The 14,020-nt window shown below is 52.6% G+C and overlaps 1 protein-coding gene across 1 annotated transcript; it reads right to left on the bottom strand.

Annotated features, from left to right (window-relative positions):
• Window positions 1–6,326: 6,326 nt before the first annotated feature.
• On the bottom strand, window positions 6,327–7,403 carry Gpr20 (G protein-coupled receptor 20). Its single transcript, XM_055626657.1, has one exon. It carries the CDS (start codon window positions 7,401–7,403, stop codon window positions 6,327–6,329), a length of 1,077 nt encoding a protein of 358 aa, XP_055482632.1.
• Between the last annotated feature and the right edge of the window lie 6,617 nt (window positions 7,404–14,020).

Below are 14,020 nucleotides of genomic sequence, written 5' to 3'. Positions count from 1 at the left end.
TGTGTGTGTGTGTGTGTGTGTGTGTGTGTGTGTGTGTGTGTGTGTGTACATGTCCGGTTGGGAAAGAAACCTCATATTACACACAGGGTAGGAGTAGGGACTGAGTGAAGGAGTGAAGGAGTGGATGTCCTGGGCTTTCCTGGAGACAGCCCTGCCCTCTTAGGCATCTCAGACGAACCATTAATTATTATTAAGTGCTGAATACCAAGGAGTGACACACAGACTCACACGTACGTGCACAAGTAAACACGTACTCCTGGTATATGCTGACACACACATGCACACATATCCACAGACTCAGGCCTACACACGTGCCACACACAGGATGTACTTACACATGGCACTGTGGCAGCAAACACAGTGCGACTAGCCACCGCACGTTCCTGCCACCACAACCCCCCCCCCCCCATCTCCTCCATGTCGGACAGCACCCTTCTTCAGCTGTAGCCTTAAACAAACCCTCTAGTGGCTTCTTTGAAAATATTCTTATTTATTATTTATTGTGTGCATGAGAGTGCCGGTGTAAGCATGTGCTGGCGTGCATGTGGCCGTGGGGTTCTCTCCTGTCGCCTTGTAGGGTCTGGACCTCTGGTCTATCAGGCTGGCACGCAAGTGCCTGCACCTGCTGAGCCACCTCACCGGCCCCTTGAGTTGTTTCTTGTCAGGTAGTGAGTTATGGCAACAAGGAAAGTACCCAACACAGAAAACTGCTGCCAGACGTGGAGTCTGGCTCTCAAGAGACCTTTCCTACCGGTCCAGCAACAGCTTAGACAAGTTTCTCTCTGTTGGTGCTACTTTACCTCAGAAGGACGAGGAGGTGAGCAGCTCTGCCTTTTCCTCAGACCTCTTTGCCACTCACTCTGAGGATGGGCTTTTCCTCCTCAAGGAACGTCTTCGGGAATGGTGGCTCCCAGGTGACTGACCCCGTATCCTTTCAGGTCAACAGCCATGTCACCATCACATGCACACACATGCACACAGACACATGGACACATATGCAAAGACTTACACCGTGCACACACAGACCTTCACATATCCATCCCTCCATATCTATACATACATACACATGTAGATAGACTGACACCTGTGCACATGCAGACTCACACATGTATGTACATACACACATATGTACGCACATGCAGATACATGCACAGATGAGCATCCAGGTATTCACAGACTCACACGTCATAACACATATATGTATGCACACGCACAGACTTAAACCTATGTACACAGACTCACACATGTACACACATGTACCTACATATGCACAGTCACTTGTTTGTCTTCTGGGACAGGCTCTTATCATGTGGCCTACAGTGGCCTCAAACTTGAGGTAATCCTCCTGCCTTGGTCACACACTCTCACTTATTCTTGTACCCTCACCTTAAGGCAGAGTGAGTCCACTAAAGGTCAGAAGAAGAAACTGGGGCCTAAGAGAACAGGAGTAATTGGCAGGAGGGTGAAAATGCCCTGTCCTCTTGGTTTGGACCTTCCCTGGGTGCCTGTCTTCATGAGGCTGTGAACTCCCGAGCAGGATTCTGGAAGTTTCCCCGATATAACCCTATGGCTTTGCACGAGGAAGGATGAGGTGGGGAATTCACAGCTCTGGAGCTCCCTACCATAGACAGGAGCTTGGCGCCATGGGTCAGTGAGGTGGGGAGGCTCCCCACACCCTATCAGTGTAAGTGTGGGTGCCTTTGCTATGCAGGAGTGGAAGGTGGCAGCCCAGGTCTGGCTGGAAAGTGAACCTAACTGGGACTTGGTCCCTGATTCCCAACCTGAGGTGCCTCCTCTGCTGAGTAAAGCAACAGGGGGTTGAAGCTGTCAGGCTCATGGTCTTCTTAGAAGCTTGGGTACTGCCACCAAGAAATGATGGACTTTGTGTGGGTAGCAGATGAGGAGCAGGAAAGTGGTGTCCCTGGTCCTAGCTCTTCAGAGCACCATCCCAGCTCAGCAGGCTGATAAGGAAACTGATGGGAGAGGCTAAGGCAGAGGCACCTTCTTTGCAATGAAGCCCTCCTATGACCAGGATCACTCACTGTTGTCAGAGGCTGATCTGAGCCTGGTTCCAGTTGTGCCAGCAGGCTACCAGTACCAGGGTACGGGATGATGTCACAGCATGGGACAAGATGCTCAACTGGAGAATCAGATGGTCTTAGTTAGTTATGGTGTCGGTGGTTAGTGATAGACACCCTATCTTGTGGTTGCCTGGAAAGGAGTAAGTCTTGGCACAAGTGGCCTCAGGGAGCAAGGCAGAGGAGGGAGGTGGTGGTGTGGGTACTGGGGTATTAGCAATAGTGTGAGTAGAGATGGGGCAGACACAAAGGAGGGCTACAGGCAGGAGAGTGATGTGGGCTGAAGAATCTGGACATCATCCTGGGGCCATGAGGTCCTGTGGACACTGGGGTGCCTAAGAGAGTGTGATTTGGGGTGAGGGAGAGCCTTTCCATCTTTTATGCCCTGGCCCCCATACCTTGCTCTGAGGCCAAGTGACCCTTGCTGGCATTCAGAAGGTACTTCTTTGACTTTTTGGCCAGGGCCACATTTTCATTGGCTCCTGTGTATATGGGTCCAGACTGGGACATGGTCTGTGTGGGGAGTTCCAGTCCTGGCTTTGGGTGACACAAGTGGACCGTTGCCTTGTCTCCTTGTTTTTCCAGCCTCACTTTTTTCCTTTGAGAACTGGGAGCCAAGCCCAGAGGCTATGTGGAGGTGGCTACCATCATTCAGTCAGTGTCTCTTTCCCTGGTGCTTGCACCCCTGCTTCCGGGATCCCCCTAGGAGGTAAGAGTGAGGGTCAGGGGGCTGTGGCAGGCAGAGTCCTTTCATGCCTGTAGGTGGCCTTGTGCTTGGGAGCATGGGTGTGGAGGGCCTGAGCCTGGAATTCATTTGAGCAATTCCCTGCAGGCCATCAGTTTGAGATGGACTAGCTCAGCCTCAGGACTACAGGAAGCCAGGGCAGGCACCAGAGGTGACATTTCCTGCTATTAATGGAGGTTAATCTAAACAGTCCCTAATATTTACCTCTAGACGCCTCCGGCTGCTCGAGGCTGCCAGACAGGAAGAATGATGAGCCTTGTAACAGCCAAAGTCCCTCGTTGCACCCCTGTCTCCTTTGAGCCTCCCTGGGCCAAGGCCAGACAGGCTGTTTGAAAGATAAAAGCTGGGAACCAGGGCATCAAACAGAACCTTCCCAAGCTAAGTCTCAGACACAGTGTCCCCCATTAATGAAGTGAGGTGGATACTTCCACCTTTCAGGGCAGAGAGAATGGCTTCCAGGCACTCAGTAGGCCCACAGATGGGAAAATGCTCCCCCTGTCCCTAGGTTTCACCTTGAGTATCTGATGAGTCTCAGTGGGCCTCTAGCTGCTCACCTGTCTCTGCATTCTCTCCTTGGGTGTTCCACAGGACAGTGACAGGAGAGGGAGGGGCACACAGGTCCCTTGAAGCTAGGTGTCCCCACCAGCCCCCACCTGCCAGCTGGGAGCCAAGCTGAGCACAGAGAAAATAAACAGTGTTGATTCGGGGTGGGGACTTCCAGTGAAGGATGCTGTTTACATCGGATATAAATACACATTTCACGTCACTTGGTGTTTTGAAGACAGACTGGTCATGGAGACCTCATAGCCTGGCCACCAAGGGCCTGAGAAGAGCCTTTCTGGACAAACCCTTAGTTGCAATATCTCTGTGATATTCTGGCCTGCCAGGACCAGGGAGACCTGTCAAGATGCTTTGCCCTGAAAATCGGCTCTCCAGAGCGTGATATGGGGAAACTGAGGCCACAGCTCTTCAAGAGAGGTTGTTGGAGTGCTCAGAGGTGGGAGGATGATCCCAAGCTCTGGCTTTTGACCCTGCGATGGCAGTCAGTCCACTTGGCTTGAATGGTAGCAAGCTTCTGCTTAGGCCCTCAAAATCCTTCACTAAAGGCTCTTACGGTCCAAGAAGCTTCCAAGGCCCTGAGGGACTCAGGTTGATGGTGTTATTTGAGAAGTGGGGATAGGAGGGAAATCTGCTCATCCACTTAAGAGATCCTTTCTAGAAAGGACTGCCCCAGAAGAACTGTAGCCTCTTTACCATCAAGCCTACTTACTCGCTCTTTAGTGTGAATTAGAATGACAACAACAAGGAACCAGGATGGAGGGGCTTTGATGGGGATGAAAAAGGGCAAAGGTAACAAACAAACTGGTTGGCATGTCACAATCAGTGGGGCCGGGGCAGGAGACTGGTGCATGTGCTAGAAAAGAAGGTTAGAGTGATGTTTGTGTGAAGCTAAAGGGGCTGGTATAGCTCCCTGTCCATTTCTGGCTCCCAGAGGCACAGGCTTGAATGCATTTCTAAGCAGGCCTTTGTTCTGCCTCAGCCTTGCTTTCCATTGCAGCCCCCACCTCTGTGGATCTCATAGCACAGGATGGAATCATGCTTAGAGGAGCATCATGTCTCAGGTTACAGGGACATAGGCTTGGGGCACAGGGGAGGGCTTCGGGTAGCCTATAGGAACTTGAGAGACCCTTTGGGATGGAGTCTGGGGGTCTCTGACCCCGTATAACCTGGTCTTTGGGGAGGGACCCCAGTATGAGGCACAACAGAAGCCTCTACCGAGTGTCAGGGACATGGTGGTTCGGGGAGTAAAAGAGTGTCATGATTTTGCACCTCCCCTCAGGTATACAGACAGAAAGAAGCCCCAGGCAAGACTCTGCCCCCACTGCCTCTCTTGGTACATCTTTGATGACTGCACTGTAGGTCATCCCAGACAAGAAATGAAAGCTGATGTCATTCCACCTTAGTGGTCTCATGATGTCCTGGAGACCTAATTGGGATTGGGATTGGGGGGACAAGACTGTTCTGAATATCAAAGTATGCTCCTCCCCTCCATGGACCTCTCCAAAGCCTTTCCTCCAAACCTCAGGTCCTTGACAATTTTTTCTTTTGTTGTTGTTGTACTAGGAATTGAATCCAGGGCACCGTCCATGATGAGCTAGCCATTTAGCACTGAGCTATACCCCAAGCCCAGACTCCTAACTGTTTCGCTCTTACACGGTCTCCTGAACTTGGATATGGGTACCCTGTCCAGAGCAGTATGAATCTTTGTATCCTGCCCCTTTCCCAACTACCTTCTGTTCCCAGTCACTCAGGTCCCAGGTTCCTAGAACATAGGAGACTTCTCAGGAGATCCGTGCACATTCTGTGCTCAGATCCTATTTCATCTGCATCAGGGACCATGACACAGAGCTTGATCCTCCACTGCAGACCATTCCCTCAAACATCAGGAACCTAGAACTAGAGTAGGGCAAGTATGAGACCCCCCGGAGTCCAGCTTGGAGCTGGTGATCAGAGGGTCATCCCCACGGGAGCTCTGGTCCCCAGAAGGGACAGCCTAGGAAATGCAGAGGCCTTGGGTTGGTGGCCCTAGGTTTGAGGTGATTTGTATCTTGATTCCTAGCGTCTTCATCCACTGGATGGGGCTGCAGCCTCACAGAGTCCGGGGCAGCAGTCAGTGAGTTCAGGACAATTCCTGGGCAGGGTCTGGGGAATCTGGGAGGTAGCCATGGAAGCAGGAGCTGGGATGCTGGAGTCTATGAGACTAAGTCTTGGCTTTGAGCCCACCATTGTCCAATGGTGGTATCTGTGTCACTTCTCCCTCTTTGCGCGCGCGTGCGCGCGCGCACACACACACACACACACACACACACACACACACACACTCATACATACACACACATACACACATCCATCCATACATACACACACACAAAGGATAAAACTAAAACTAGCTTCTTCTTTTGGGGTTGCAACGTTTCAAGTGTCAACCAGATATCCAAGCCCTGGCACACAGAGGGCCACCTTGTATTGCTATGTTGGCCAGTGTGTGTAGTTCACAGAGGCCTGGAGTGTCTCCACTCTCTGTAGACAACACTCTTGTCCCTCAAACATTGACCTTCTACTCTTGTTTCTCCATCTGCTTGTGGTGGAGACCCTTCTGGTTGTGTTTAGCCCTTCTGGGAGTCCTCAGAACATTAATCTTCAGGGAACAAAATAATGGTAGCTAGGAGCAGCTCCTGGCTATCTTTTTGAGTAGCCAGTGGACACTACAGAGCCATAGGAAAGGCAAGCATCCAGCATTCACACCATTATACTCTATCTCGAGCCCTTTGCAGACATTGCTAATCAATCACAGTACAGTGGGCTCAGTTTATCAATACACACTGGGCAGTCATATCCAATGGATCAATGGGAAACCAACTTGCTGGCCAGGCCCAGGACGTGCTTGGCTGGTAACCTCCCAGAGCCTTGACTTTGACCCTTGGCAGAACACTTCTTATGGCTCAGGCCCTTATGGCTCTGGTCAGAGGCTGGGTGAGGGTGTGAGAGCCAGAGCTGATAATGTGATGGGGGCCTGAGCCCTTGGAACTCTTGTGCATGCTGACCACATCCATACTGCTGGGTTTGAACTCTTCTCCATGCTGGCGGAAGAGGCCCCGGACAGTGGCCTGGAAGCCACTGGTGATGAAACAGTAGACGATGGGGTCCATGCAGCTGTTGAGGCTGCTGAGGGTGACGGCCACATGGTAAGCCACGAGGCTTGTGTGGTGAGGCACACTGGGCCAGAGTGCCACAGCCACCTGGCGGGCATGGAAGGGTGTGAAGCAGACCAGGAAGATTACTAGCACCGTGAGCAGCAGCTGCATGGCCCTCATGCGGCGCTGGCGGCCCTGGCGTAGCAGGCCTGGACGAGACAGTGCACACATGATGCGGCCGGTGAACACGCTGATGACCAGCAGCGGCAGCAGGAACTCCAGTACGGTCAGAGCAAAGACACGGCAGCATAATCGTCCGCCAGATTTCACGCCCAGGACGGACAGGGTCACGACTCCCGCTGCCAGCCACACGAAGGTGCACACAGCCTTGGCATAGGCCGGTTGGCGCCAGCGGCGGGAACCCTCAGGTTGCACAATGGCCAGGTAGCGGTCCACGCAGATGCAGGTGAGGAAGAGGATGGAGCAATGCATGTTGAGGAAGTAGCCCAGGACATGAGGGAAGGCACAGCGCAGGCAGCCTCGGGCACCGTAGAAGACAGCAAAGCGTGTGGGCAGGGACAGGCCGACTAGCAGGTCAGTCACCACCAGGTTGATGGTATAGGTGACTGAAGGCGTCTTGGCCCGAGTGCGGCAGCAGAAGACGTACAGTGCCAGTCCATTGAGCACCAGCCCGGCAAGGAAGATGGTGCCATGCACGACCATTAATGCCAGCCACAGGCTGGGGAAGTCTGTGTGCAGATCCTCATCCAGTTGGGCAAAGAGGTGGAACAGGGGTGTCTCTGGCGTGCTTCCATTGGTCCATGCCGCCATGGTGGCATTGGGGAGCTCAGCATCCCAGGGTCTCGTGGAGAGTGCAGAGGGCATGGCAGTGGTCAGTGCACCCCCAGCCTGGAAGCAAGCAGACGAGTCATCCCAGGTATCTGGGATTCCCCAACCCATGCTTTTGCTTGGCCCAGCTCTCTCCATTCCACCCAGACACTATGCTGAGTATATGGAGCGAGATGCTGAGGTCCCTGAGGTCTATCTCGCTGGACAGACAAAACCTTGCAGCAGAGGACTGTAGTCAGACTCCAGAGAGAAGACAACACCCAGGGCCGCGCTGTGAGTTCAGAGCTAGCTCTTACGCGTCCTAGCTGCGCCTCCTCAGGCAAGTCCTTTAACTACTGTGCTTTCCTTTTCTACTCTGTGCCACTGGAATCCCATTGCCTCTGGGAGCATTGCCGACATAGCTACATAGCTGGTGGATGATGAACCAGTTCTGCTGGGACAAAGACTAGCTAGGCCGCATGGAGACTAGCAGCTGCTTGCTCCACACCCTTTGTCAGGGCCCCAGCCTCTGGGCCCTGGTCTGTTCTTACCTCCCCTCGGGCCAGCTCCAGATCACCACTCTGGACCTTCCCTGGAGAATGGGTGCTCAGCGGGCTGACTGGGTGCTGAGAGCTGGAGCCAGGAGGCAGGTCGCAGCAGAAGCTGCCTAGCTGCCTGGCGTCCGGTGTGAGTCAAATAAACACTGGACTCTGCGCAGGGTGGCGTGGGGCAGGCAGGGGGCTGGGCTGGAGCCACCCGCTGTTTATGTTCCTGCCGTAGTGTTTAACTCTGCTCTGATTTATCCCTTTATTTAAAGAGGAAGGGTTAACAGGATCCCACCCCCCCACCAGCTGGCTGACCCTCCAAATATGGACATTTTTGGGGTTTTTCAGGAGAAAGGAACCTCCGGGAAGAAGCAAGGAAGAGAGCGGTACATGAAGCATTGCTGGTTCCCGTTGTCCCCCTGCCCCTCCTGCGGGGCACAAAAAGACTTTCCCCACCCATAGGCTGGCTCTTTGTGTTCCTCTTGTTGGCTGGCTGCTGTAGACAGCCCAAGCACTGTCCACTCTCAGGACCTGACCACATGACCTCAGGCAATAGTTTCCTTCTGGCCACTGCAACCTACAAACAAGCCACCAAATCTTGCCTCCCAGGAGATGAGAGATGAGAGTCCATTGTCTCTCCTAATAGGAGAGATTCAGTCTGGGTTTTGAAAGGTGGGGTCTGGCAGGGCTGGTGGCCACCTCTGTCTCTAGTCTCAGAGAGGTCAGTCCCTGCTGCGGTCATCCAGAATACCTTCTGTCCCAGAGACACGTACCCTGGAAGTCTACCACCCTGAGGCTTCTAAGAGGAGCTCTGTGCTACCCAGGACACAGGGTCTTTACCCTTAGGCCCTCTAGGCAGAAATGTTTGCTGAGTAAACTGTACAGCCTTCCTATGGCCCTATGGTTCCAACGTACCAGCCAGGAAGCAGGAAAGGTATTCTGTGGTTGAGAGGAAACTTGGAGTAGGACCTGGTGTCTCATTGCTGAGGACACAGAAGGTTCCCAGGAAGAAGCAGGGTGCTGCTTGATGGATTCTTGCTTTACATCTAAGAACGTGCTGGAAGAAAAGACCCCAGGGATGGCAACACAGACTATTCTCTATGGATTTTTCCCAGGCTCTGTCTGCTCTGGATTTGGGTGGGTGTCACAATCAGAGACCTGCAATAAACATTATGGCATTTCCTCTGGAAGTGAATCCCAGGGTGATGCCAACCGTCAGGATCCTGCCTCCCCAGAAACTCCCCAGGGCCATCTGTGGTCACAGGGAATGATACCGAAGTACTGGGGACACAAAAGCACAATGGTGGGGTTCTGAGGTATCCTGAGCCTTGTGAGGGCCAGGCACCATGTTCAGAATATCCCAGAGTCCGGTCAGGTAAGGAAGGAGGGAGGCACACAAACCGATGCTCTGCTCCAAGAATCTGAGCCCTCGCTCTGAATAAAGCTCTGCCTTGATCTGAATATCACATCACATTCTAAAACGTGTTCACTGAGTCATGGTGTCAGTAAATCAGAGGGCCTTAGTTTCTGTCACACTCTGAGACCAGCGCCTGCTCATTGCACTGAGCCCTGATCTCGGTAACACAAGAAGCCTCCATTCACATAAGACTGTAAGCCCAACCTTAGTCAAACATTGAACTCTACGGGGTGTGGTGGTGCACACCTTTATTCCAGTGCTCAGGAGGTAAAGGCAGGCATATCTCTGCGAGATGGAGGCCAGCCTGGTCTACATAGTGAGTTCCAAGCCAGGCAGAGCTACATAAGGAGACCCTGATTTTTTGTTTGTTTGTTTTGTTGTTGTGTTGTAAGGACTCTGATCCCTCTCTGAGCGTGGATCCTGATTACATGCTGAGTCTTGATCCCAGAGATAGGATGAGCCCTGATTCTAATTATAGACTGTATAAACTGAGGGTTTCCGCAGCACCAGATGTATAAAATAAGGGCATGACTGCTCCAAAGCATGGCTGAGGAAATTTTTATTGTGGATATGAGGGAGAGTACAGCCAGAGGCAACTGGAAGAGTCCAGAGCAAAGAGAGAAAGTAGTAAACGGACATGGCCAGCAGAAACTGGACCAGGCTGTGAAAGGAGATAGGAGGAGAGTAAGAGATGAAGATGAATGAGAACATGAATGAGGAAAGGAGACCAAGAGAGAGGGGACCAAGAAGTGGAGACAAAAGAGAGAAGGAATAGCTGAAACAGTAGAGTTATTAGTGAATGAGAAGTTGTGGGGAGGAAAGTTCACGGGCTGGAGAAGTTTAGGGTGGGCAGGTGGAGTGAGCAGAGCTAAGAAGAAATCAGGATGCCAGCATGGATTCTGTAACAGGTACTTGTGATTCTGAGAGAGCCTGGAGGCCAGCATGTACTTTGGTATGCCAATAGGCAACAGAGCTTGCTATTTGTCCCAAGTTTCTTCTGGACCTGAGAGACACAGATACCCAAGGCCATAAACACAATAAGTCCAATCCCTTTCACACCCTGACTTAGTTACATCTTGAACCCTGATCCTGAGTGTTATGGTCGCTTCATCCTAGAGATTCATCTCTGTTGTACTCGGATGCACAGACAGAACACTCATCACTTGGATCCTGGTCCAGAACAGATTTGGATACTGGTCCCTGATCCCTGATTTCAGTTACATAGTGATCCTGTCCCCCTCTAAGATCTGGTCTTGTCCATGGAGCTCTGGGTTTGTTCACAGCTGGGGCATCTCATTGGGCATGCAATCCCTGCCACCTTCTTTTTTCCTCTGTGGTGTCAGCTGCCTCTGTACCCATAATGATTTCCACCCCAATACTCCCTCAAGTACTCCCAACTTGCCCTCACAGTGAAGTCATCACGGCATCATTAGTGACCGCTCCCAGACTCTCCAATCCCAGTGGAGAGGGTGTGTATCCTGGGGAAGCCTGGAAGGAGAGGCCCAAGCCTGGGCCCTTACGGAAGAGGGAATCTTCAAGCAGCTTGCATGTTAGGGAGACTTGTCTGAGTCTGACAGCCACAACTTCCCCTAGGAAGGAGAAGGCTTCTGTTGGGACCACTATGCCTCTTTACCTCCTTCCCAGCCTGCACTGCTTCGAGGCAGAAAAGTCTGCTGTGGACCTCTGCAAAGAGTGAGTATGCGTGGTAGAGGGTGCTTGATCCTACCAACTTCTCTTCTTCCTCCCAGTGGTCGCAGCTCCCATGTAATAGTCTAGTTGAGGCTTTGCTGGGGATGGGCTGTGATGGACCAGGTCCCTCAGATCACACTCAACCGGCCTTCAGAGGGGGCTGTGCAACCCCTTTTCCCCAGGGGCTTGAGGTTGGGTCTTAAACAGGGATTGGGGTGTTCCTCTGCTACCAGGGGTCTTGTCTACTAGAGAGATACCCTCCCTCTTGCAAGCATGATTCTTGCCCAGCTTCTGTGCATCCCCTCAGCTTGGCCCTCTGCTCCTCACTCAATGGCTCGGCTACCCCTAAAATCCTGTAATGCTGTACTTTCCCACAGTCTGAGCATTTTAGGGTCCCGAGGGCTGTCAGAGCCCAGAATAGAAAAGCCATCCCACCAAAGCCTGCAGGGGAAGACGAGCTTCTTGCTCTAGCATTCATTGCCTTGCCCCCACTGCTCACCTTCCCAGACCCCTTAGTGGAACACTAACGGTGGAGCTGGGGGCCTGTTAACTGAGTTTGCCCCCACCTGTCCTCTCCCTCTCTACCGACTGATCCCTCTGACAGGAATCCCTTCACAGTCACCCCCACACATCACCACACCACCACATCACCACACTGCACGGGATTCTCTGCTTTAAACTTGCCCTGCCTCCACTCAAACCCTTGCGACTCACTCTGTCTTGTAGAGCCAAGACTCTGGGGGATCTACATCAACGAAGGGAATCCTGCCGAGAGGCCCAGAGGTGTTGTGTGGCTCAGAGGGAACTACCCGCAGCACCCACGAGAGAGCTGCATAGTTACAGTGAGCATGCTAAAGGGTCCTGAGCGGCCATGTCAGCCAGCCCAATCTCCTCCAGAGATTTCAGGATGCTCCCAGGGACAGAATGGATCTCTTCTCAAGCCACCTGACTTCGTTCCCTCCCTTTAGGTCATGTTGATATACCCAGCCCAGAACACTGATGGGAGTGGCTGCTTCTGTCCCTCACAGCTCTGAGTACATGGCCATGGAATGCTCTAGGGTAGAATTCCCTCTTGAGCACCAGGGGCCATGGCTGCTTTTCTCCTCAGCTTGAGAGTGGGGGGGGGGTGTATTGTCTTGGCTTTTCCGTAGGCTCTGCCCAAACCCGTCCTGATGTTTGCGTGTGGCCTCTTGCCTGCCGAGTGGCCCCACAGTTGCTCTTCTGAAGGCTCACTGCCCTGCCTGGCTCCACATGGGACCAGGAAGTTAAAGGGTGGCTCCGGATCCTGCTCCACCTGACTTCCTGGGCCAGGCCTGGGAGGGGCAGGCACTGCGGCGCCCTGGGCATCAGCAGGGAATGAGTATGAGTACTCCACAGTCACAAGGCAGCAGCAGCAGCTTTTATAGGAGAGGCAAGCCATCTGCCCAGGGTCACACAAAGCCTAGAAATCATGGTCCTGAGGACCCAATCTGTGTTGGGTGGAATCAAGAGCCATGCATAAAGCAGGGTGGGTAGTTGCAGCAGCTGAGAGGTTCTTGGGGTGGGGGTGGGGGCTCTGAAGTCACAGGTGTATGTACAAGTCTAGGAAGGCTCAGACGGCAACACTAATAAAGACCCATATGGCTTAAGGCCAAGAGAGCCAAGACTGGGGAAACACCTCCCTGCTTATTTTTAATACTAGGCATGGTTTTTGAGACAGTCCAGGCTGAACTGGAACCTACTGTGTAAGCATAGGCTAACCCTGAACTCACAGCAATCCTCCGGTTTAGCTACCCAAGTGCTGATGTTACATGTGTGTACTGTACTGTGCTGGGCTCAGCAGCATCCCCTTTAGATCCAGGATAAACTGTGTTCAGTTGGCCTGAGCTGCCCTTCCGTTCCCCCTTATTCAGTCCTGCATAAAGATCAGGTTTTCCTTGAGCCATCTGGCAGCTCTCAGAGGCACTGTTAGGACATTAACCCAGCCTTTCTTAGGGTGGACTGAGCATTGTTGACAATAGGACCCTGGTTGCATCTTGTGACTTCCCCCGAAGTCATCATCTGAGAGCCTTTAGCTGAGAGCCCGGGAATGGGACTAAAGGGAACGCCACATGTTTTGTGGGGAATCAAGCTTGGCCACACTTGGGGATCCTTACATCCTAGGCACGTCTCTCTGCCATTCTGGTTCCTTGCTCACCTCTAGCCCGGGTAAGTGCAGTGCCACCAGCTCATGATGCCCTGTTTACCCGCTCAGCCTTTCTAGGGGCTGTTGAAATGTGCCAGTGGGTTATCTGTGTGATTCTTCTGAGTTCAGACCTTTAGCTTGGTGCACATGCCTCTGTACCTGCTGTTCTCCATCCCACATGCTGGTCTTTGCTTCTGGGTTACCCGGTAGAGTCTTTGCACATTCTGTTCCCTGTGCCTAGGTTACCTGGTGTAAGCTCTTAGTCCTCACAATCACTATCCCACACAACTTGGCCTGAGCCCCCTTAAATCCCTGGTACCTTGGACACTTCTTCCTTTGGAAAGAGCTTTCAGGACACTTCCAAGGATCTCACTAAGGGAGATCCTCACTAACCTCCCAAGGGAACCCCAAGTAGGTGCTGCTGACCCCATTTTGGTTGTGAGGAGACTGGGGACTGGAGAGTTATATTCTGACTCTCAGTGTCACACTATAGGGGTGGAAGCACTAGGTTTGAACTCTGCGTTGTCCAGTCCCCAGGTACATGCTCTGTTCGGGCTGTGTGCACAGCAGCCCAGGCCTGTCGCCTGCCGTGGTCCTCCTCCACTGTGCAGAGGACCGGCTCAGCTGTCTCTTGTCCCCTGCAGGCTGCAGTAGGGCTGGGAGCACTGGGGTCTAAGTGATTGGCTGAAGTGGTTCCTCCTCACACAGCTCACAGCTGGAGTGGAAACAGGGTGGGAACAGTGTAGGGGAAGGCTGGACAGACACTTTTAGGTACGCAGTGGCCTTGGTTTTAGGTAGCCCTATGGAAGGGGTTCTTCTTCTTCTTCTTCTTCTTCTTCTTCTTCTTCTTCTTCTTCTT

Source organism: Psammomys obesus, unplaced genomic scaffold (assembly GCF_907164565.1).
Source record: "Psammomys obesus unplaced genomic scaffold, mPsaObe1.curated_primary_1811, whole genome shotgun sequence".
NCBI classification, from domain to species: domain Eukaryota; kingdom Metazoa; phylum Chordata; class Mammalia; order Rodentia; family Muridae; genus Psammomys; species Psammomys obesus.
The sequence above is the reverse complement of the archived record's forward strand: the minus strand, read 5'-3'. Positions and strand labels throughout refer to the sequence as shown.

Coding starts and splice junctions, on each gene's coding strand:
- Gpr20 (XM_055626657.1), bottom strand. CDS start 7,403: ATGCCCTCTGCACTCTCCACGAGACCCTGGGATGCTGAGCTCCCCAAT.